The 26,201-nt window shown below is 39.3% G+C and overlaps 1 protein-coding gene across 1 annotated transcript in view; it reads left to right on the top strand.

Annotated features, from left to right (window-relative positions):
* Window positions 1–817: 817 nt before the first annotated feature.
* Window positions 818–26,201, top strand: part of ST6GALNAC5 (ST6 N-acetylgalactosaminide alpha-2,6-sialyltransferase 5) — a gene marked incomplete at both ends in the record, with an annotated part of 159,543 nt that continues 134,159 nt past the window's right edge. The window contains 2 exons of the mRNA XM_080801330.1: window positions 818–832; window positions 1,654–1,878. Coding sequence (XP_080657456.1) covers window positions 818–832; window positions 1,654–1,878 — 240 coding nt within the window. The remainder of the gene's footprint in view (window positions 833–1,653; window positions 1,879–26,201) is intronic.

The following is a 26,201-nucleotide window of genomic DNA, read 5'->3' as shown; positions in this document are numbered from 1 at the left end:
GGCTATGATGTGCTGAATGTTTCTAACACTTAAAATCATTTAGATGACGGCTAGAAACCTCAAAGTTCTGTGAGAAATATAAATTTTAATATTTAAAATAAGGAAATGAATTAAATAATTTAGATGAAAATTTAGATATAAAGGTTGCATGACAGTAGCCAGATTTAAAAAGTAAAATACAGGGGGATGTTAGAAAGCCTACAATCAGACAACCGAAATAATAAATAATTTTTTGGAAAAATTATTTCCTGTCAGATTTCCCCATGCTAGGAGCATAAATGCAAAAATTATAAATAGAGCAAGTGTCATTTGGACAGTTGACTTGTTTTTATCAAAATTACAAAACAGAATTTAGTTTGAAAATTTTCAAATAGCTATCATGTTCTGAATCCAAGTGGGTTCTCCTTCCTTTTTACTTGATGACTTCATAAAAGATAAATAAGCCCTCGGACCAATAGGTGGGTACACTAGCACGGTTAACTCTCTCGCCCCAGAAATTCCACTAGGCTGAAAAGATTATTATTTGGGGGCGGGAAGGGGGGATGCAGAGGTCTTTAGGACCCAGCAGGCGGCGGCAGGCGGCAGTTGTGTAGATCACTGAGAGACTACGAGGGTCCGGTTCAGTTTTAATTCTGTCTCTAATCTCTGCAACAGCCGCGCTTCCTGGGTCCCGCGGCTCTCCTACCCACTCAGCCGCCACCGGCGGCCGGCGAAAATCAGAGCCGCTCGCCCCCCGTCACCCACCATGGACACCCTCCAAGAAAAAGTGGCTCCGGACGCGTGTGCCTGAGGAATCCTCGCAAAAGAGGTGCCCAAAATGAAGACCCTGATGGTGAGTCATTTGTGGCAACTCCTCTGAGCACAGGTGGGGACCCCCGGACGCGGCGTCCTCAGGGCGCACGGGAGAGCTCCAGGGGCGCCTAACCCTGCGCCGCGAGGTCGCTTGTTACAAAAGGACAACTTTCCACCTGCTCCGTGTCCCCTTCCGGTTCTCCGGTTCTGCCTGGCTCGGAATCCCAGAGCCGAGGTGGGAACTCGGGTTGCTTCGGCTTCTGGATCTCAGGCGAGAGGTCTGGGGACCCACGGAGAACTGGAGAAGCGGTGGAGAGGTGGGCGCGTGGCTCGGGGGAAGGGGGATGCCCAAAAGCAACAGCCTGGCAAAAACTAAGAGGGGCGGGGAGGGGGGGGGAACCTTTGCAGACTTTGTTGGTTTTCTTGTCGGATTTCAAACTTGCAAGAATCGCGGAGGTAGAGCCGCGCGAGTCCTGAAAGGACCGGGTGCAAGGGCTAGAGGTTCCAGCCGCCGAGCTGGGGGAGGGAGGCCCCTCCTCGAAGTCCGAGCCCACCTCTGCCCCGGCAGCCGGTGCGCTTTCCCTACCCTAGCCCGGCGCCGCGCACCACCTGCCCTCTGCCGAGAGATCTGGGAGGTGGCGTCGGCCGAGAGCAGGAACGCTCGGGAGCATCCCCTGCCGTACGCGCGGGGACGGTGCCTCCCCTGCCCCGGCTGCGCGCGGGGGACTAGGACCCGGGCCACCTCCCTCCAGCCTCGGACCTCCCCCGCGCGTCTGACCGTCTCGCGCGTGTCCCCGCCGGCGCGCTCCTCCGGGGCTGGCTCTCAGCGGCTCTCCTCTGCTCTCTCCCGCCCGCCCGCAGCGCCATGGTCTGGCTGTGTGTTTAGCGCTCACCACCATGTGCACCAGCTTGTTGCTCGTGTACAGCAGCCTCGGCGGCCAGAAGGAGCGGCCCCCGCAGCAGCAGCAGCAGGCGGCGGCGACCGGCAGCGCGCAGCCGTCGGCGGAGAGCAGCCCCCCCTCAAGGCCCCGGGCCCCCGCGGGACCGCAGCCGCTGGACGGATACCTCGGCGTGAGGGACCACAAGGTGACAGCTCGCTCGCCGGCGCGCACGCCACCCAGCCTGGGGATCCCGCACACCTGAGCCTGCCCCCTTTCCCGGGGCTGGGAGGCGCCGTGAGTAGGTGCCATTCGGAGGATGGAAGGGGGAGCGGACCCGCTGGGGTGGGGTGGGATAGTTCCTTCTCGGTATGAATTCCTGTTTGGAGTCGGAGGTAAAGTTTTTCAGGGAATAGGGGTGAGACGAGTGGACCCAAAGCCCAATTTCCTTACAGGAACTGGCCTGGAAGTAGAACCTTCTGGTCCCCAGAACTGCAACCGCGGGTGGGTGCCGGGTGCCTGAAGCGTCGGGTTTGGCCGCCAAGTCGCGCGGGGGTGGGAGGAGAGCCGGGATCGCGCGCGTAACGCCGGAGCGTGGCCCGCGGGGAACTGGAGGGTGAGTGGCAGCCTGTCCGTGGCTGCTGCTCCGAGATTCCTCTCTGATCTCTGCGCTCGGAATAGCTCTGGGCAGAATTATCACCGCCTTGGGGAGCGGTCCCAGGCAGGCGCGGAAGGCTGGAGGCTCAAACTCAGCTTCCATTGGCTTGAAAACTCATCGTTGAGGGCCTGTTTTTCTCTGCCTTCCGGGAAGCCGTAGCGTGGTTTGGCTAATAATTAATAAGATGATTTTTTTTTTTAATTGAGCCTCCTTTTCCCCGCCCCAAGTGATAAATCTCTGGTTTTAGTGCGCAAAGCGTCTGGGAGAATTCTAATCAAGTTCCCTGATTCTGAAAAGATATTTTAATATAGCTTAAATATATATTCCCCATTATTTGAAGCTGCTAATGTTTTTATTAAAACACAATTCCACTCTGTATCTGCTCTATAAAGGCTGGAGGATTTCTTGAAACCATCCAGCTATTCCGCTTTTTATATTACTAGATTTTATATTTGTGAACCAAAGTATTATTTAGCAGGTGGTCCTTTTCTGTGAAAAGATTGGTCTTACTGTTCATGAAAAAGTCAAACTTTTTTTTAAGTGATAGTCAAAATATTTCCACTCGTTTGTGCAATGCGTATTGCAAAAAGGTTTTTGGAGGGTAAACATTCAAGGCAGCTGCTAGGGATCTTTGAATGCTTGTGGAAAAAAACCCCAACATACCATGAAATGTGGATGGATGGATACATAGACCAATAGGTATAATGTATAAGAAATGCTAGGTATAAAACAGTACTGTTGGGGTACAGAAATGAGAAACATCACTGCCCAGGAAGGTTTAAGGAAATTCTCTCTGAAAAGGTAGACTTTGCCCTGGGGAGAATTTGGGGAAGCAGAAAAGAGGAAGGGATTTCTTTAGGAAGTGATTTGGGGACTGGGGAGGGGGCTGGTAATAAAATCTTGAAATCAAAAGTAGAGAGGGTCTTCAGTTTTTCAATAACAGCTTCACTTTTCTCTTTAAGATGTTGATCGATTACACTCTTTGTATGTGCAAGCAACCTATAAGGGCTGGAGTTCTAGAAAACTTTAGACATTGGTTTCCGACTGGATGGATGTGGTATTTATGTGTAACTGGTATAGGATGAATATATTGAACTTGGTGGATTTTCATGGTGTTGTTTAGTGGAAATGGCTGTATAGCACTTGTGAAGCTTTGATTAATGGGGTGTCAAAAGGTAAATTTGCTGAAAGCTTTGATCTGCCTTTGGGATGGTATTCCTAATACTTTTCTTCCTGTGTTCTGCTGGATGGACAGCAGCTAAGAATATTGATAGCATAAGGCAAAATATGATGCCCTCATGTTTGTTTTCAAAAATAGTGTTTATTCATGTAAATATATTGGATTCCATTTTCAATGTATTAGAGTATTATTCATTAAAATGAAAAACAGCCCTTTTTTGAAAGGAATGTTGAAACTCTTTATGAGAAATTGGGATAATCTATAGTAAAGGGTTTTATAAACTGTGATGTGTTATATGGATGATAAATGTGTGAAAGTTCTTAAAATTCTTAACAGAGAATTATAAACATGACCAGGAAGGTCTTTGCATCTAATGAATACCAGTGGAATTCTTTCATAGAAAACCAACAGGTCATCAAATTCCATACTCCAAGGATTCAAGATTTTACCCCACCCCAAGCAAAAGAACAAATGCAAATCTTTTTTTTTTTTTTTTTTAACAAATACAAATCTTAAAATCTATGCCTTCTCTCTAGGCATTATTCCAGTTGTCCCACTGAACCACATGAGAACTTCTCAAAATGTCGTCACTTGACTGCTGGCTGGAAATTGAATGAAGTTTCATTTCTGAGGGTTATAGGGAGGTTCATGTAGTGTTAAGTCGTTATTTACTTCGGTTTATTTAAGATCTTCCAATAGTCTTGCTTAAGCAGAGGTAGAAATTTGTTAGAATATTGCTAGGATTTTTTTTTTTCCAGATTAACACAGGGGAGGTTAAGAAATCAGGATTTTCTATTCTTATTATGTTGCCAGATGAGACCCTGATTGCTTTTTTTTTTTCACTCTCATATCAGGCCTTAGAAAAATTATAGGATGTGCTGAATGTGATGACCACCAAGCCGTATGCTGCTGCATACTGAATCAGAATTCCAACAGACTTTATTTGCCACTGATTTACAGAATCTGGAGAGAGTTACAGATACCATTGAGGAAAATATTCACATCTCCATGGCTGGTGGTCCCAAAGTCTGATAAATATGTAGTGTTTATGTTCAGTTACATGGTGGTATTAACATTATAACTCTAAGATTAAATTCAACAGGTGGTCCTAATCCCCAACACCTGAATTTCTCAAATTACAGCCTGTCTGCAATGATAGTCTTGTCTCATACGGCTGCAGACTAAATTACTGTTGAGATTAAATCACTGTGTGCTTTTGTTGAAAGACATGCTGCAAGTCAAGCCAGTGATGAGCAATGTGTGTTGAAGCTTAAAATATCACTTTCCATGGTCATATTCTCTCCTTCCTCGTTCACAAACGATGTGAGCTGAAATTGTAATTCCAGTGTGACTAAGTGAAGGCTACTTGGAGTTTCTTGTGATAATGAAGACATTTCATTTTCTGTTAGAGAGATTCTTTCTCTTAATTTCCAACTCCTTTCCCCAGACCTCTTCCCACCAACGTTTCACCAACTCATTTCAATCTTGTTTGCGTCTGTCACTGCCGGTACTATATCTGTATCTGCCATTACTGTTCCGGTCCCCAGTTTTGGAGCCACTGATTTCTAACCAGATCAGCCAGACAACAAGCAAAGTCAATTTTCATGGCTTTAGAAACCTTCTGTATTTAGAACTATAGCATAATGTATAACCAAACTAAAGCATGCGGGGGTGCGTGCTCGCGCACATACACATACAGACAGACAGACAGACAGACACACACACACACACACACACACTAAATCAAGCAACCTTCAGAGAAAAGCTTCAGTTCTCCCAGCAGAGTGGAAGGGAGCATGGAGTGTATTCTGTTTCCAGCCTGGATCTGGTCTGGATAGATAAAGTCATTTGCCGTCTGGTGGACCCTGTGAAATGAAACTATGAGCAGATTCCCATTTCCAGTGGACAGGAGCCCTTATCACAGGAGGCCCACTTGTCACCTGGGCTGCCCTTTTCTAAGATGGCTTATGAAGGAGCAGTGATCAATGGGGTCTGAAGCTGAGCTGCTATCTCCTTGCTTCAGTAGTAGCTCCCAGGAATGGATTTTACACATACTAATAACATGCTTGTCCTTGGTTCTTTCTTTCCTTAAGCACTCAGTTATTCAGACAAAACGGAACCGCTTGGAGGTAACAGTATGTTTGCTATTAATTCACAGATGTCCAGCTGGAGTGATAGGACAAGTCAATGTAAGAGTTGAAAAATAATTCAAAACTAGAAAAAAGGCACATGGCGTATAACTTCCTTTGGAATTATTCTTCCTTTTAAAAAGTATATAAATGCTCAAATATAAGTTTGCACCATTTATTAGTCCCTGTTTTATAATATTTGAGGCATCCAATCAACGATTGATAATTTGGATCTCAAAATCAAAGTGAGCTCAAGTACTAAAATGTAGTAATTACTAAAATATAGTCTGCCAATAGTGATGAAGCCCTGTTAACACAAATCGTCAACCAAAAAGAAAGATAAAATGAACTATTTTTCATGGGGGAGGAGTTGTAATAATGTGATTGCTTTTAACAGGAGAAGTGTTCATGTAATATTTGTTATAATATATAACCTTCTTTAATTCTGAGAGCCAGGAGTGTTTCTTCAGGTTCCCAAGGAGTAATGCCAAGATACCCCCATGCCAAAGTCCAGACCACACCTGGTAAATAGGTCTGAGCTGGCTCCCTCTCCATTTCTGGGCATTCTGACCTCCTTGCTGGTCCTTGAAAACTCATTGTGCCTCAGGACCTTTGCACTTCTGTCCCCTCTCCCTGGAAAGCTCTTGCCCAAGATTTTGTACATGATTGGTTTCTTCTGGTCATTCAGTCCTCAGATCACATGTCATCTTCCAGATCATACTCTTTAAATAGCTCTCTCCTTAACAGTCATTCTCTATTTTATTAGCCTGTTTTATTTTCCTAATACTAGTTTAACAATATCTGAGCAAATCTTAAAGTTGTCTTTGGTATTGTTTGTCTTCCCTCCCCCCCCCCCCCCGCCCCCCAGGTAGAATCTAAGTGCAATGATAGCAAAGTATTTGTACATCTTGTTGACTAGTTTAACTCCAGGCTCTAGAATAATACTTGACACTTAATGAGCACACTGCAGGTATTTATTGAAGGAAAGAAGAAAGCAGAGTATATGGGGAGAGGAGGTTGTAGAGAGAGACAAAGCTACCTCACCCTATGTAAACTCCCTTCGTTATAAGAAACATCAGTGCAGTCCCAAGGCCCTGGTATGTCTCATCTTTCCTAATTTGGTTTACTGCTACTACACTACTAGTAATCATAATGGAAGGAAGATGAAATGATTTAAAACAAGACTCTTTGAGAATGAGATTTAGGAGTTTACATTTTAGCAGGCTTCCCTTACACTCTTGTGCACATTAAAGTTTGAGAATCATCATTTGAAATGTTTTTAATCATCATAATGTGTAGTTCCATAGTTAATTTGTTTCTGGGTTTTTTAACTACTCATAGCCCAAAGTAAATATTCACTGAAGGCCTAATAGTTGCAAAATTGGGTATTCTGGAGGAAGAACACAGTGCCTACCATCAAAGTATCTTTGATCTAATTGGAGACAGAAGACAAAGAAGCAAGAAAGAAAGGTTAAATAATAAAGCAAGTGCTGAATAATAATATGAAACCAGGAAACAATTAATCAAGGCATTGACATTAAAAAGGAGCCAATTTCTGTGATCTTTCTCATCTATAAAATAAGTTAAATACTATTATTAATTTAGAAGTTATAAAACTTTCAAACTAAAATTGCACTTTTTAGCCCTTTTTTATTGCATATGTATGTGTGTGTGTGTATTTATATGTATGACATGAAATGAATACTTAATAAAAACTTGGATGTCAAAGCAACTTCAAAGTGGATAGTTGGGTTAAATTAAAAATATTCAGTCTCTTTATGATTTTCCTTTAGGGTGGCATAGGGTCTTCTGGAATCTTGAAGGGCGCTAACCCTATTGCCCTGTTCAACTCTTTCTGTGACCGTGTCTTCCAAACCAAGTCTCATAACTCATGGTTTGAGAAATTTGTGTTGGCCACAAGACGAAACATTTGCCATCATATCTGTCATAGAAACATGACATCTGTTAGAGAGGAGACTTTCCATAGCCTGTAGGGTCAAGTAGCAACTCACTCTAATTCCCATCCTGTGAATGCTGAGATGAAACAAGACTGGAGATGAGAAAACACTGAAAATTAAAACGCATCACTAAACAACAAATCATTGAAACCTGCTGTACATCTACTATATACTCCTTGAGCAGCTGTGAAGAATCTTAAGTATAGAAAGACCAGGAATTACTATTTCTTAAATAATGGTATTATTATCCATACCCTGTGAACCTGATTCAAGAGAAGAATTCCATTAGGAGTGAGTTTAGGATTGAATGACTGATAAAAACTTGAAGGTGGGGTTATTTATGAGATGCATTCTGATTCTTCTTCACGAGCTCTTTAGTCCTAAACTCTTAGTCTAGGCCTGGGACAAATAAACATGTTTATTGGGTGCCCTATTCAGTATGGTTTCCCAAATAAAAGTCACAGGCATGCATATTCTTTCAGTTTAGACAACATATCCGCAGGGAAGCCCTCCCTGACTTATAGCCTGGGTTAGATCTAAGCTATATGTTTTGTGTTCATAGCCAGGATCCCATGGTAATACTTATTCCAACTTATTGTTGTTTCTTGTCTCAACTTGCCTGTCTTCCCTGCTCTATAGTCAGCTTCTTGGAGGCCGGGACTTTTTTTTTCTCATTCTTATCATTGTATTCTCGATCTTTAATATAATGTCTGATATAGAATGGGTCTTCAGGAAGTATTTGTTGAATAAATGAATATAAATGAGAAATTGTAATTTCTTCTAAACTAATTCCACCTGAAAAATTTCTATTTGGCACTAAGACATACATACCATTTCCCCTGCCACCAATTGTAGTTCTGTAACTATTGCATTGCTATGTACTTGTCCTAATCCGATCTCTTAAAACATACTCAGAGTTTTGAGCTGGAAGAAAAACTTGAAAATTACCAAAAGGAGTTCACAAGTTCTTGTGTGATTTGCCCAGAATCTCCAGTGAGCGGCAGAGCTGGGGCTACAGTGTGGGTCTCTGGCATGAATGTCATTACCATAGGGAAGTTTCAGTGCCAATATATTCTAAGCAGTGACTCAACATTATTTGAACAGAATTTATTAAAATGAAGAGCCTAGGCCTACCCAGTTATTGGAAGGAAATAAATATTTAAATATCTTACTATTCTGAAATGAATATGAGAATATGCCTCTGGATATTCAAAAGTAGCTTCCACCAACCACTGGCTTAGCAAGTGGGTACTTGAAAGTTCTCACAAAATGCATGGTACCCGTGTAATTAGAACAATTTGCGAATAAGAGTGGATTTTGCCTTTAAAAAGTAAACCATGCCACAAGGACTGCCTTGTTATTTGCGGAAAAATGTCATGAACAGATCACTCATTTAGCTGAATTACCTTCTCCACATGAAAACATCATCAGGAGACTCAGTTTAAGCAAGTGTTTGAAACACTGCCATTGTGCCACTAACCATTGATTCCTCCTAAGTTCTGAGATGTAATACCTGCTCTGAGGTAGAATTACTTTAGGCAGATAAGAAACCATTTTACCCATAGTAGGGAAAATTAACCTTGATAGTTGTTGAATCTCAGTATGAAAATAGAACTTTTTATTATATTATCTTTTAATGGCTAAGAAGGCGTCCATAGTGTTCCTGGGAAGCTCACAGAGTCTGAGAACACTCGGGCAGACTGAAATGCAGAGTTAAACCATTTTTTTAATAAGAAAGCATATTCCGGAAATTAATTGCACATATGGGGCCTCTCCACTGACTGAAACTGCATTATTGCACTTCTGATTTACAGATCTGCTCATGTTCCTTGCTTGCCTCCAATGGCTTCCCATTGCCTAGAGGTTCAAGTTCAGACTCCACAGGCAGGCTCACAAGGCCCAATAGGGTCTGTCTGGCCTAGTTCTCCAACCTCACTTCCCTTCTCCCCAAGCTCCACACACCCAGGGAATACATCTTGCTGTCTCATGCTTCCCTGCTTTTCCTCCATTATGGAATGCCCTTTCTCTTTTTATCTGCCAGGTAGAGAACTAATCATTCATTAAGATCCAGCTCAAGCATCTCCTTTCCACAGTCCTCCCACATATAACCTCTGTGCAGAGCAGATCCCACATTCTTTTATTTTATTTTATTTTATTTATTTATTTGACAGATACAGATCTTATGTAGATACACAGACACAGATCTTAAGTAGGCGGAGAGGCAGGCAGAGAGAGGGGAAGAAGCAGGTTCCCTGCTGAGCAGAGAGCCTGATGCAGACCTCGATCCCAGGACTCTGGGATCATGACCTGAGCTGAAGGCAGAAGCTTTAACCCACTGAGCCACCCAGGCGCCCCTAGACTGTACCTTTTTTAAGCCAAAGAATATAACTGAATCCGTCATGGTATCTCCAGAACCTAAAACTGTATCTCATATATATCAAAACTCAATAAATTTTTGTTGAATGTCAGATGAGAAGTGTCCTGTTGTAACTGTATATAATAGGAAGAGATTTGAACAAGTGTGGCTAATAGACTTACTAACCATAAGAATGGACAGAAGTGATAAGTAGGGGCAGAAGGACTTCACATATGTGACATTCATATCTTTCATTTTTGGTTGCCCTTTAAATACAGAGTAGCATCTGCTGATCCTTCAGAGTGGTAGACCAGGTGCTGAGATGTGGGAATGCCCATGTCTGAGGACAGTATGGTATCACGGGAGGCAGGGGACATATCCAAGCTTTCTACTTGTTGTGAGCTCTTTGGCAAGTCACATGATGTCTAGGTCTGAGCTAGTCTGTGGAGGAGGAAGAGTTAAATTCATTAATTACTTTATTTATCAAGTAATATTTGTGCCCATATACCTGACATTGTGTTCAAGACCCAGGAGGCAACACTGAAAAGGTGTGATTCCCTGATTCCACGAAACTTAGGTCTATTGAGAGGCAGTTAAACAGACATGAAATTACAGTGCAGATTTGGGTATCAATATTTCCATGCTACGGAGGTTAGATTTTATCCTAAAAATTTTGAGGAAGTCTTTAAGGGGTAAATTGTAGGAGTGACTCCAATCAAATGTATCTTTGAATGGATTAACATGGCTTCAGCGTGGCACAGGTCAGAACAGTTCTGGATGAGTAGAAGAGGGCCAGTTAGCAGACCGTTGCTGTGATCTCAGTGAATAATGCTGGTGGCCAGAGGAGGAAGAGACCCTAAGTTTCTGCCCACCTTATGTTTGTGTGGTTGCCCACCCCACCACATCAGTGTAGACCGTCTGGATGCGGCTCTCAATCAGCAGCTTAGTGGTTCAAGACTGCCTCTCAGGAGTTAGCAAAGAGAGTTGGAGGGTGATCCCAGATGGCACTCCAACGTTGTCTAATTTTGAACCTCACTGTGTATCTTAATACCACACATTGGAGCAAAACGATGGTGTTAATGGTTAAGGCCAAAGCAAGCCATTTCTGGAGATTCTATAATGCATACTGGCCTCCCAGGAATTAAAGTTTCCATCTGCAGCACAGCCAGTGGGGTGTGGAATGAGTGTACTGCCAGAGACTCTTATGTAACAGTTCTACTCAGGAGAGACTTGCTTCTAGAATAACCTTGTCAAGTTGTTGCATGATAGATCTAACTGGGTATGGATCTGTTGGAAGTATGGGGTAGAGAGTGATTTCCTCCTTCCTTTCCCACAGACTTACAGAGAGAACAATTGTCTTTCTTCTAAATCACTTCATTGTTAACTTCTAGGAAAAGGCAAGTTTCTATTTCACTTGCATCAGAAGGAAATGGGCCATAAATTAATGGAAAATTTGTCAAGAGGGAGTCTGAGTCCTAATTCATTAAAAAAAATTGATTGGGAGTTAAAAAAAAAAAGTAGATATTGGAACAGACTCTGTTTTTATGGGGCCCATATGGGGTAACTTGGTCATGTCACACCTGCCAGGCTGCTGTCCGGGATTTCCAGTTGTCTCTCATTACCCATTACCCATAGTGTTTCCACTCTATACTACAAATTATAAAGCTAGTTCATTTCATTTTTACTTCCCTTGTTTCAAGTTGTGAACAAAGTGCAGGAAGTGATGACATTCAGCCAGAACATGGAAAAGGGAAAAAGGATTGTAGGAATTTGTATGTGTTCACTTCCAATGCCCCAGCCAGACTGATGAGCAAAGCTTTACTCTGATGCTCGAGCCATCACAAATCTCTTGAAGAAATATGCCGTTATAATTTTTTTAATTAGTTAATTAATTAATTAATTTAACATCTTAATTTTATTTTGTTTGGTTTTTTTTTTTTTTCAGTGTTCCAAGATTCATTGTTTATGCACCACACCCAGTGCTCCATGCAATATGTGCCCTCCTTAATACCCACCTCCAGGCTCACCCAACCCCCCACCTCCCTCCCCTCCAACACCCTCAGTTTGTTTCTCAGAGTCCATACTCTTTCATGCTTCATCTCCTCCTCCGATTTCTTCCAATTCACTTTTCCTTTCCTTCTAATGTCCTCCATGTTATTCCTTATGCTCCATAAGTAAGTGAAACCATAGGATAATTGACTTTCTTTGCTTGACTTATTTCACTCAGCATAATCTCCTCCAGTCCTGTCCATGTTGATACAAAAGTTGGGTATTCATCCTTTCTGATGGAGGCATAATACTCCATTGTATATATGGACCATATCTTCTTTATCCATTTGTTTGTTGAAAGGCATCTTGGCTCTTTACACAGTTTGGCAATTGTGGACATTGCTGCTATAAACATTGGGGTACAGGGGACTTTTCTTTACACTACATCTGTATCTTTGGGGTAAATACCCAGTAGTGCAATTGCAGGGTCATAGGGAAGCTCTATTTTTAATTTCTTAAGGAATCTCCACACTGTTTTCCAAAGTGGCTGCACCAACTTGCATTCCCACCAGCAGTGTAAGAGGGTTCCCCTTTCTCCACATCCTCTCCAACACATGTTGTTTCCTGTCCTGTTGATTTTGGCCATTCTAACTGGTGTAAGATGGTATCTCAGTGTGGTTTCAATTTGAGTTTCCCTGATGGCTAGTGATGATGAACATTTTTTCATGTATCTGTTGGCCATTTGTATGTCTTCTTTGGAGAAGTGTCTGTTCATGTCTTCTGACCATTTTTTGATGTGATCATCTGTTTTGTGTGTGTTGTTTGAGGAGTTCTCTATAGATCTTTATAGATCTATATAGATATCTATATAGATCTATATAGATATAGATATTAGCCCTTTGTAGTGTCGTTTGTGAACATCTTCTCCCATTCCGTGGGTTGCCTCTTAGTTTTTATTAACAATTCTGTGTGGTTTGGGCTCAGTTTGAAATGTGATGAACTTATCTCAAAAGTTCAGAATTTTCAGGACACCTGGGTGGCTCAGTTGTTTAAGTGGTTGCCTACGGCTCAGGTCATGATCCCAGGGTCCTCGGATGAGTTCCACATCGGACTCCTTGCTCAGTGGGGAGGCTACTTCTTCCTCTGTCTGCCTCTCCCCTTCTTGTGCTCTCTCTGTCTCTCTCTGACAAATAAATAAAAATCTTTTTAAAAAGACCCCACAATTTCAGAAATTTAAAGTTAAGAGAGAGCTGTCCTAGAGAACATGGTATCCTGACCGAATGGGCTATAGTAGTAAAGTATAAAGATAAAATAACAGGACCCAGGACCAAGAGTAAGGACCAGAGCAAGAAATAACACCAGTTTTTCTTCACTGTTAGCAGAGGGCCCTGTTTCTCCCCATACAGACATGAAATGCTGGCTGGGTTCTAGTAACAGAGGCTTGTCATGTGCTCTGTAGTATCTACGATGAGATCACAGTTAATGACATTATTATATTTGAATGTGATTTGATGTGCTGTTTGATAACAGAACAGAACATCAGAGGGCAAAGGAATCACTTTGTCAAAAATAAGTTCCTGTAACCAGGATGGACAAGAGTTGGGGAGATTAACAACCAGGCTTTTTTCTGAACTAACCACCCTAGGATCCCTCTAAGATGAGTGAGCTCATGTCCTCGAGGGAGTTATGAATCTCAGTACTGACTAGTCTGCCAAGTGAAGAGTCCTTCTTACGGGACCCACAGAGCATCCTGAAAGTGTCTCACTCACTAAAAGATGTGAAGGATGGAAAGGGACAAGATCTTAATTTATGTATCTTTCAGGGTATCCTGCCAATCTGTAAACACCAAAACTCAGTAGCATTTCATGCAAATTGTGCCCGTAGACTATATTTGAGTACATGGGAAGCCTTCAATCTGGGAAAACCTTCCTCTGCTTCATCCTCACTGTAGCATGTTGAAAAAGAAATAAGGAAGAAGAGAGCCAGGGTCTTCTTTTGAAAAGCAAACTTAACCCCTGCCCAGTTATAAATGCATGTATATTAATTTTCTTCTCAAAATGGCAAAAAGTGAAAAGAAAGCAGCAATTATTTATAAACCTACCACCAAGACACAACTGTTGTTAGTAATTTTTTGTATTTCCTTACAGATTTTTTTCATACACATCAGATGTGTGTAGATGTGATGTTTTAATGTAATTCCTCCCCATTTTTTTATTCCTTTATGTTGGTTATGTGGGGTCTGTGTATTGTTTTGTCAATATGATGTCATCAGTGGTATAAAGGAGGGCATGAACTATCTGTTAGATCCTTACCTTGTTTGATAGCTTAAAACCAAAGCATATTCCAATTATAATTGGAATAGTCAGGAAATATGTCTTGATAATTGTGCTAAATTCACCACTTATTAATCTTGAAGGTGTATACATCCCTCTACTAGCTTAACATCCCCGTTCTTTCCCTGTTGTTTACAGCCCTAAAGTACTTTTAAATTGTGGCTATGCCTCCTTCCCTACCTTTGGTCTTCTGCCTGTTTGCTCAGCTACGAATGTGTTCCAGAATTTTTTAAGTTCTATGAATCATTCCCAGTAGCCCCTTAATTCTTCTCGTCACTTTTCTGTAAGTTCCTTCCAACATATCAATAGCTATTTCAGGGCAATAGCCTGTGGCAAACTCCTTTAGGCTTCCAGGACAGGGTTAGAGATGATGGTTGTCTTCATGGTCACTAGGTGGTTCCTGTCCAGATACGTATCTCAAGTTTGCCTTTATTTTCTGGGTTTCATTCTGCGGTTTGGTTCTCTGTCCATGTCCAGTACAAATCTAGTCCTTGTCCATATACAGTACAGATTTACTTGGACATAACTGTCTCTCTTAAAAAGAAATTTTATAGCACAAATAATTGTAATTATCACCTTCTTAATTAGCAAGTTTTTCTGTATTTTTCATCTTCGTTTTATTAAACATCTTAATTCCTCTATCTTATTTTAACCAACTTACTGAATTCTATGCCTGTTCTTCCTGACTGGTTTTTTTTGTTTTTTTTTTTGTTTTTTTTTTTTTGTACTCAAAGATGTCTTTGAGCTACTCTTTATTTCTTACATTTTTCAAATATGTGCTAGCTGTTATTTCTTCATTTTGGCATAATTTCAGGTCTCCTGTTACTCTTCTAGTCCACAAGTAGAATAATTCTGTCATTAGAGACATCAGGACCTGCCTCTACTCTGACGGCTAACTGGCAGGAGATATATTTTATATATCATGGTTGGTGGCTTCTCAAGTCTGAGAACACGAGATCTTTGCCAGCAAGCTCTTTATCAAACCAGTGCTTGGTTTTTTGCCCAAGTTGTCTCTTTTATTCTCTAGATTGAGGCATCACTGAATCCTTCCCATCCATTTTTTAAAATATTTTTTATTGTGGTGACATATATATAACATAAAATTTGACATTTTAACCATTTATAAGTGTATGATTCAGTGGCATTAACTACATTCACGGGATAGCCAGCCAACAACACTACCTATTTCCAAAATTCTTCCTCACCCCAAACAGATTCAGTAACCGTTAAGCAATAACTCCCCATTTTCCCTTCCTCCAGACCCTGGTAATATCTATTCTAGTTTCTGTCTTTAAGAATGTAGGCAAATTCTAGATATTTCATGGAAGTGGGGTAATTCAATATTTGTCATTTTATGTCTGACTTGTTTCATTTAGAATAATGTTTCAAAGTTCACCCAAATCATTGAATGCATCAGAACTTTGTTCCTTTTAATACAAATCAAAACCACAATGAGATACCACCTCACACCTGTCAGAATAACTAAAATAAACAACACAGAAAACAACACATGTTGGTGAGGATGCAGAGAAAGGGAAACCCTCTTACACTGTTGGTGGGCATGCAAACTGGGACAGCAGTATTGCGGTTCCTCAAAAAGTTAAAAATAGAACTAGCTGACAAGCTAGCAATTGCATTCAGGTATTTATCCAAAGGATACAAAAATGCTGATTCAAAGGGAGCATATGCATGTCAATGTTTATAGCATCATTATTAGCAATAGCCAAATTGTAGGGAGGCCTGGCAGGTTCAGTTGAGAGCATGTAATACTTGATCTAGGGATTATAAATTTGAGCCCCACATTGGGTGTAAAGATTACTTAAAAATAAAAATCTTTAAAAAATAACTAAATTATAGAAAGAACCCAAAAGTCCATCAACTGAGGAATGGATAAAGAAAATGTGTGTGTGTGTGTGTGTGTGTGTGTGTGTGTGTGTACCCACACATGGACTATTACTCAACCATAAAAAGACAGAATCTTGCCATTTGCAATGGTGTGGCTGGAGCTAGAGTGTATTCTAGTAAGTGAAACAAGTTAGAGAAAGACAAATACCATATGATTTCACTCATATGTAGAATTTAAGAAACAGAACAGGTGAATTTAGGGGAAGGAAGAAAAAAAAATAACAGAGGGAGGGACACCTGGGTGGCTCTGTTGATTAAGTGTCTACTTTTGGTTCAGGTCACAATCCTGGGGTCCTGGGATTGAATCCCACATCAGGCTTCCTGCTTAGCAAGGAGCCTGCTTCTCCCTCTGCTGTGCTCTCTCTCTCTCAAATAAATAAATAAATCTTTAAAACAAACACACACACACACACACACACACACACACACACACACACACACGAGACAAAACCATAACAGATAGCAGCCCTCAATTTGCTGGAGCGAAGGGACATGAGGGGATGGGTTAAATAGGTGATAGGTATTAAGAGGGGGCACTTGTGATGAGCACTGGGTGTTTTATGTAAGTGATGAATCACTAAATTCTGCTCTTGAAACCAATATTACACTGTATGTTAACTAACTAGAACTTGAAAAAAACTTGAAACAACAACAAAAAAGAACTTTGTTTCTTATTATGGTTGAATAATATTCTGTTGTATGGATATAGCACAATATGTTTATCCATTTATCTTTTGATGGACACTTGGATTATTTTCATCTATTGGCCATTGGGAATAAAGTTGCAATGAACATTGGCATTCTCATTCATTTTTTGAAGCACTTCCCTCTTTTTTCTCTCTTTTTACATCCCTGTGGAAATACCTGAGTCTCCAATTCCCATCATTGCATGCTTGTGCAGACCACCTTTCTTCTAGCTGTTCCCACCCCTATAAAAATAAATAAACAGATAAATAAAAATAGGAAAATGCATTAATTGCATTGATCATATTTCTTTATGTAAAAATGGAAACATTTTGAAAAATAGAAGGAAAGCAGAAATGTTTCCATCTTCCTAACACTTTGTGTAAGTAATGATATAATTTTGGTTTACATCTGCCAGTTTTTTGCATTACATTCTCTGTTTTCTTTAAACCTAAATGTGAGCCTGCTATGTGTTTTTTTTTTAAGTGCATGTGATTTTTTTGTCTGTTTTGTTTCCATTTGCTGATATTAAAATAGCCATTATGATTTATTTTAGTTAGCATTTGCCTTTTATATCTTTTCCCATTCTAAAATTTCCAATGTCTCTGTGTTCTTACATTTTTTGTATATTCAGACCTGCCCACAATAATTTCAGACCCTGAGACAAGAGTGCAAATGGAAAACCACAGACATCCTAATTGCTTTCATCAGTAATTATGTCTTCATTTAGGAAAGATTTTCAAGTTGAAAGGTTTATTTGACCTGTTGGAGTTAAGGATTTGATCAGAACCATTCTCTTGGTCATGTTATTGTTTGATCAAAATTAAATCTTCATTAAATAAAATGTGTGTAATATCATGCTTCAGAATTTTATGTGGGTAATGTTCAGTAGAATTCTACTCACTCACATTATCTCCAATTTTTAAAAAATGCAAGAAGACTATTCTTGAAGATTTTCTATTTGTTTTTCAGTTTCTCCCCTCCCCACGAAGTTTCTGTTCACATGTTCTATTTTATCAGAATCTCAAATTCTTATTTTACTCTCCTTCCCCCATATACAAGCTGAAGCAGTGACAAGTTCCATTTTAGCAGTAGTACAACCCACAAATGGCATTTGAAAATAGTGGCCTTTTGTTTCAAGGACAGGGTAAGAAATGTGGTGAAGCATTTTTTCTGGGACCTGAATGGTATTAGATACAGACTGGATATTTATGATTATGGATAATGCTATGACAGAATGAAAGAGGTTCCCAAATAGGCTTTAATATAATTTGTGCATTGTTTGTGATATGCTGCGTCCTTTCAGCAGTGCATCTCAAACATTAATGTGCATAGGAATCAGCTGAGAGTCTTATTAAAATCCAGATTCTGAATCTTTAGGTCTGACGTGGGAGCTGAGAACCTGCATTTCTAACAGGCACCCTGTGATGCTGCTACTGTTGTTCCAGGAACCACATTTTGAGTAGCAAAACTCTAAAGCACAGGGCCCAGTTCAGGGGCGACATTCAACTGATATTAAGAATAATACTATGTATGTCCTATGTGAATAACATATAGCTGGAATTTATTTTTTAACCTAAATTTACAATCACTATCCTTTAAGAGTTAAGTTTAGTTCATTTACATTTACTGTGGTTTTTGCTATATATATTATTGATATATATATCTTTTTTAACCTTAAGCATTGGCTTTGTATTTGTCTATTTTTCTATGCTTTATTTCCACCCCCCCTTCCTCTGCATTGGTGGAGTTGGGGGGGTAAGAAGCGGGGTTGTCCTTGTCCCCACCTTATTTCCTTATTCCATTTTTTAGCCTGTACTGATTTGGAAATTATATTCTTGATATTTATTTTCTTAATGTCATTCTTGAAATTTTAACATGCATACTTACCAAAGTCTTAATTAATATCTATATCCGCTTTTCAGACAATTCTAAGACCTTAGAATATTTGAACCTTGGTTAACCTGAACACTAATCTCACAAACCACTTTATTGAAATAGTTTAGTTCTCTTTTTAAAGTCTAACAAATTGGATGTTAACATTATTATTGTTTTTCAAGATTTATTCATTTCTTTGAGAGAGAGAGCACAAACAGGAGGGGCAGGTAGAGAGTAGAGCAGAGTCTGCACTGAGCACAGAACCCAACCCCGGGCTTGATCTCATGACCCCGAGATCACAACCTGAGCTGAAACCAAGAGTTGGATGCTCAAAGGACTGAGCCACCCAGGCACCTACCCCAGCATTACTTTTGTTTTTGTTTTATTCAGTGTTTATACAGATTTACCTGCATATTACAGATTTCTTTGCATCATTTCTTCTTGCAACTTAGATTTCCATTATCCTTTTTGCAATAATTTTTTTAGAAGTTTGACTGATGAAGATCTGCTGGCAGTAAATACAGTTTTAGTTAATCTAAACATATCTTCATTTTGTCCACGTTCTTGAAAGAGAATGCAATTCCAGATCATCAATTATTTTTGCTTGAAATATTTTGAAGACCTAATTCCTATGGTTTCTTTCCCTCTCAGAGTTGATATTGAGCTCTTTGTCATCAGGCTAATTGTCATTGCATTTTAGGCAATCTAGACCATTATTTCTTTAAATACATTGTCTCCTCTTTATTCTGTCTCTTCATTATACGTTATTTACTTGTCTCACTGTAGTGCATTCTGGATAATTTCTTCTGATCTTTCAATTTGTTAATCCTGTATTCTTCTATGTCTAATCTGTTATTTAATGCATCCACCAAGAATTTTTTCCAAGTCATTTTTATATTTCCCCCCCACATCATCCTTGTCTTTTTTCATAGTGTACTCTTTCTTACATTCATCTTCTGTATCTGATAACTCCAATATCTTAAATCATTGGGCGTCTAAGGAATTTTTGTTCTGATTTTATTCAAAGAACTTTATTTATTTATTTATTTAGTTTGTTTGTTTGTGTTTGTGTGGGTATATATGTTTATCATGACTCCATGTTTATCTGGACTGTGTCTGCAGAAATCCTTAGTGACTTATGTTGAAAATGTGTTCCTCTAAAGAAAGGTTGCATTTGCTTCTGCCAAACTCCTAGGGGCCCTACCAACTAAGAGCTACCACTTTAAAATAAGCCTGACCTTCTGCATACATGTTGATAGAGTGAATATAAACTACAAATTTACATGATTTTTATGAATAGTTGAGGAAGATTTTTTTACCACCTTCACCCAGGGCCAAGGATAGAATAAACAGGTACCTCCCCTGTACTACAAGGTTTTCCTTTTCAAGTTCACTCTTTCCTTGAGCTATATTGGCCTTCCAGGATCTCCCTTTGTTTTTCAGGCTCAGGGCTGTGCCTCCTGTTCCTCTACAGGGCTGTTGAAATCCAGGGCTCTAGGTGAAAGGATCAGCAGTTATCCTTGGAGCAGCAGCTGTCTTCAGTGCCCACTCAACATGCTAGATTTGCACTCTGGCTTCATTTTCAACCTCTGTGTATTTCCCTTATTTTATTATAACTTCACTAAATAAAAAAGATTTTAAATTGTTTTATTCAACTTTTCAAGGAATTTCATCTGAGTGCTTATATGAGTGGCAAGTATAAAAATATTGTTCTTTAACTGATAGAAGATTGTTATGGTTAATTTAGAAATAGAGAAAATCGGAAGAATAAAATTAAAATTTCCAGAAATTTTGTAAACTAGAGACAACATTACCAGTGTAAAAATTTTGATATTCTTGGGATACCTATGTGGCTCAGTCAATTAAGCATCTGTCTTTGGCTCAGGTCATGATCCCAGGGTCCTGGGATAGAACCCCCTCATCAGGATCCCTGGTCAACGCTCTCTCTGCCTCTCCTTTTGCCTGCTGCTCCCCCTGCTTGTGCACTCTCCCCCTCTCTCTGTCAAATACATAAATAAAATCCTAAATAAATAAATAAATAAATAAAAGCATATAAGAAAACATTCAGATTCTTCTTCTTGCCAGGGTCTTATAAATTTGTCATAACTGCTCCTCTACTGCAACTGCATCACAGATTGTCAGATAAGACCCACATCCAGGTTCCTGCACACCAGGGAATCTGTTCCTCTTTCTCTCTCTGCCCCTCCCTCCCCACCTTGTGCTCTCTCTCTCACTCTCTCTCTCTCAAATAAAAAGATAAAAATATGTTTTTAAAAAAGTCTCTCATTTCCTTGTTCTCAAACAGTTTGGCCCTTATCTTTAAAAAAATTTTTTTATATCCTTTCTTACAGGCTATTTTCTATGTACATTATTTTTACATAGATGAAATTATATTGTACGTATCAATTTAAACATAATTAAAAGATACTAACAAATGGAAAAGTGGAGGATGATATAAAAAGATTGGCAGCAAATAATATCAAGTCTTTCTGTAGCAAAATCTAAATTCTCATGCCATCCAATCTAAGTTTTAAAAATATAATATTTCACCATATATATTTTAAACAATAAAACTCTCCACTATGCAGACTTCTATTTGTGGAAGGCAAAAATATTTTGTTCAGTAATTCTTTGAGCAGCATGTCCCAACCAAAAAATTTTTTAAAGATTTTATTTGAGAGAGAGAGAGGGTGCAAGCAGTGGCAGTGGGGCGGGGAGCAGAGGAAGAAGTAAACTGCCTGCTGAGCAGAGAGCCTGATGTAGGGCTGGATCCCAGGACCCTGAGATCATGACCTGAGCCATAGGCAGATGTTTAAACGACTGAGCTACTCGGGCACCTCTGAAACCTTTTTTTTTTTTTTTTTAATAGCCATTTTTAGCAAGTATTGGAACAGAACAGTATCAATAATTGATTTAAATGATCATCAAACACAGCAAGAGATTTCATCTAAAGCCTAGAGTTTAAAGAAAAAATAGGATCTAGTTCTTTGAGTGGAGTGAAAATCTTAAATGGAACAACTGAAGAACGTTAAGGCCAATCTTACCCCCAAACCAAAACACCCACAAGAAAATATAATCCATGATAGGATTTCTAACTTTGGACTTAAATCAGATAAGAAAAGACCTTCCTGTCATTTTTGCCCCAAACAAATTATTGTGTTAATTTTTCTTTGTCTCATTTGGGTGGAAAATACATTTAAATCACTTTTTCAGTAGGAATAGATTGGTAGATGAAATTTCTGGTTTCTTGCCTAGCTGACATTCTTAAATACTTTCAGTTTGGCTGTCAAAAAATTCTTGTGTGACAAAATTTTATCTTCTGGATTCTCAGCTAGGCACATTGGGGGATGCATTAGAACTCTAACTTGGAGCTCCTGATATATTTTTAAAAAGCAGGCACTTAAGCAAATGCTCAATAAATGTTTTTTGATCTGATTAGATTTTTATTAACAGTTCTATTCATATATAATTCACCCTTTTAAAGTACATAATTCAATGGTTGTTAGCCTATTGGGACTTGTGCAGTCTTTACCGCAATCTAATTTTAGAATATTTCATCACTCCTAAAAGAAACTCCATGCTCATTAACAGTCACTCCTCATTCTCTGCCTCTAGTCCCAGGGCAACCACTAATCTACACTCTATCTCTACTATTACCTATTCTGGACATTTCATATAAATTCAGTCATTCAATATTTGGTCCTTTGTGACTGGCTTCTTTCACTTAACACACAGTTGTTAAAACTTCATTCATGTATTAGAACTTCTTCCTACTTTATTGTTGAATAATATTCCCTTATGGGGGCATACCACATTTTATTTATCCATTCATCAGTTTGACATTGGGTTTTTCCACTTTTTGGCCATTAAAAATAACTAATAATGAATATTCAAGTACAGACTTGTGTGTGAACACATGCTTGCATTTTTTTCCTGGGAATATACCCAAGAAGGAGAATTGTTATATCATATGATAATCCAGGGTTTACCTTTTGAGGAACTGCCAGACTGTTTCCCAAAGAGGCTGCACAGCTTTACAATCTCAACCAGCAACATATGAGGGTTCAAATGTGTCCACAACATAGAAGGGTTTAAATGTGTTCACATCCTTGCCAATGTTTGTCATTGTTTTTTTCATTTTATGCTAGCCGGTGGGAAGTATTGTCTCCTTGTCTTCTTGTGGTTTTTGTTTACATCAACCTAGTGAGACATAGTTTTTAACTTTAATGACACTAGTTTATCTATTGTTTTCTCTTATCATGTGTATTTTTGGTGCCATACTTAACAAACCATAACCTAATCCAAGATCTTGAAGATTTCCTCCTCTGTTTTCCTCTAAGAGCTTTAGTTCTTAGTGTTAGCTCTTATATTTATGTTTATGATTCAGTTTGAATTAGTTGTGTATGTGACATGACATAGGGGTCCAAATTAATTAATTTATCTCTTGCATATTATCCAGTTATCTCAGCATCATTTTGAAAAGATTATTCTTTCTTCCATCCTAAATTGCCTTTGTCAAACATAATTTGAACACAAATATAAGAGTTTATTTGTGGACTCTCAACTCTGTTGCATCGATAATTGTAGGTATATTGTCCCTAGCTCTTACATGCTTAAGACTGACATGGACAGCAATTATCAATGGTCAGAGAAAAGACTCATGGCCTATTATTTCCGAAAATCCTGTCAAAATGCCTGTGCAACTAAGAGTTTATTTGGTTTATATGGACCAAGAATAGTTCCGCTTTGTACACTGTTGAGTAAGTAGTTAAAAGGTTGTAAAATTTCTGAGGTCTCTCATAGCTCACACTTGCAGGAAGTTTGATTTCACAACTTGTACATGACAGTCTCAAATGAAAATACTCCCATGAGAGTGTTACTATGGACTAGGATGGAGAAAAAGACCGTGTCTCCTTTATTGCTACTATTGTTATTTAGGGCTTTTTTGTTTGTTGCTGTTGTTTCAAAAGATTGCATTTTGCATTATGCAGCAAAACCATAACGTAGATCTTAAATAGAGAGAGTCATGTTTAGGACTTTGGTTTTCTTTATTCACAGTGATTTTCCATTTTCCCTGGAAGGGAGTCACCATCACTTTTAAACAGTGAAGACAAATGTGGTTTCTGATACAAATCTTTATGAATAGAGCCAAAGCAGTGTCTCAGATTTTCCCTTCAATTCTAGAAGCATCTGAATGTGTATTAAATATTCCATCCAAATTAATCTCATTCTTTAATAAAACAATGAATGTCTCAGGTAGGAGGACAGAAGACCCGTAAGCAAAATCACACTATCGCGTATTTTTAAAGTAGAAGGGTCATTTGTAGCTGATACAGAGGAAATTTATGAACAAAGAAAAAAGTCTGCTTTCCTATACCTGGAGTCCTTAAAGCAACAAACAAATGAATCAGCATGAAGTGCACATGATAATCCCAACACACATAATTAAACCTCTAATTTAAAATTTTGTACCTCTCATTTTAAGTTGTGCAGACAGGGAGGAGGATCATATATTCGATGGAGTAATGGGTGTCTCTAGTTGTTAAATAGACTTTCCTGAAAATGAATCAACACGTGTCTGTCATCCACCATAACTTTTTTTATTCTCAGCAGCAGTTATCATTTGCTAGGGCATCCAGATTCATTGTTGCAGCCCCAAGTACACGAGGTTACTAGACAGTGGGATTTGTTCTAAATATCGTTCATGTCGTCCCTGCTTATTTTATATCCATAGCCGTGGCAAGCAGAAGGAATAGCACAACGCAAAAAAAAAAAAAAAAAAAAAAAAAAAAAAAAAAAATGTAGGTCCTGCCCTTAGGAATTGCTTGAGCTTTGAAGACGTAGCTCTCAGAGAATAGCTTGGCAAAGAGTATTTAGTAGAAGTTGGTTGATGAAGAAGGAAAAGAGAAAGGGGTGGACAGAGAGACAGATGGATGGACAAACTTGGACTCCATCCCTCATACCAGAGAAAGATGGAATCACGTGATGACACACTGAGGCAAAGTGGTAAAAGGAGAGAAGAGGTGAGTTAAGGAAGGCAGAAAAGGAAAATTATAGCATAATGCTTAAGGGTACCATCTTTGGAGACAGAGACCAGATTTCAATCCTAGATCTGCTGTTCATTAGTTGTGATTTGGGTTAATCAATTATTTTTGAGGCTCAATCCCCTCCAGAATGTGTAAGGAGTAACAGTATCTACCTCATGGGTTATTGGAAGGATTTAATAAGATAATAAATGTTACTCCTTTAGTACAATACCTGGAACATAAGAAGCACTCAGGAAATGTTAGCCATTAACATGGAAGATGCTAGTTATATTCAGATTTTCTTTAACCCTGAACTGTGGCCATGGCATACAAATGTAAACATTTTCAAATCAGTCATGGGTGGGAGGCTTTTAAATTTTTCTTTACCTTTGAAAGAGGTTCAAGACAATGTTATCATGGAAAGCATTTGTATCAGAAACTGTAATTTTGTTGTACCTGTAGGCTTTCTAAAATCTGAGAAATCCCCATAGTTTCCCGCATGACCTTCCTGGAAGCTGAAACAAACTGAATCATCATAAAACTTTTTAAAGTTTGCTTTGAATCTACTTTGGAGCTACATGGATGAGGTCTCTTGGTAACTGACCTTCTGTCAAGCTGAACAGCCCATTCCAGGGCACAGAGTATACCCCCTGCCTGGCCAGTGCCCCTGTGGCAGCAGTATTTGGGATGCTAAGGAGTTTTATGTTCAGAGTCATGACAAAAATTAACCAACTGTAGTTAACGATACCATGTGACAAAGACGTTTGGAACACACGAGAGGCAAGGGAGAAATTTAAGCAGGGAAACTTTGTCTCCAGCTGTGTCCAATAGTCTTCCCTGTGGACTTTATAGGAACCCCATTGTGACTTGTCACTTTGTGATTGAGGCCACACTTAAGATGGAAAAAAAAAGAAAAACCAAAACCTCTTACCTTCCACAGTGTTATCTCTCAGTTTTGCCACTTCATGAGTGAAGGTGGTGATGTCTCCACAGTTAATGCAAACTCTTTAAAATGTTAGAACTTACCAATAAATTAAGTAAAGTTGTGTGATATAAAATCAACATACAGAAATTAGTTGTGTTTCTACACACTAACAACAAAACATCTGAAAGAGAAACAAAACAATCCCATTCACAACAGTATCAACAATAAAATAGGCAGTAATAAATTTAACTGAGGAAGTGAAGGATCCATACAATGAAAACTAACAAGACTTTGATGAAAGAAATTGAAGAAGACATAAACAAATAGAAACATATTCTGCATTCATAGGTCAGAATTAATAGTGTCCAAGATGTCCATACTACCCAGAGCCATCTAGAGATTCAATAGAGTCCCTATCAAAATTCCAATGGCATTTTTTAAAGAAATAGAAAAAAACGATCCTAAATTTGGAACTACAAATGAGTCTGAATAGCCAAAACAATCCTGAGA

The sequence above is a fragment of the Martes martes genome (genome assembly GCF_963455335.1).
Source record: "Martes martes genome assembly, chromosome: 4".
Classification (NCBI taxonomy): Eukaryota; Metazoa; Chordata; class Mammalia; order Carnivora; family Mustelidae; genus Martes; species Martes martes.
Note: the sequence above shows the minus strand (reverse complement) of the source record. Positions and strands in the feature narration are given on the sequence as shown.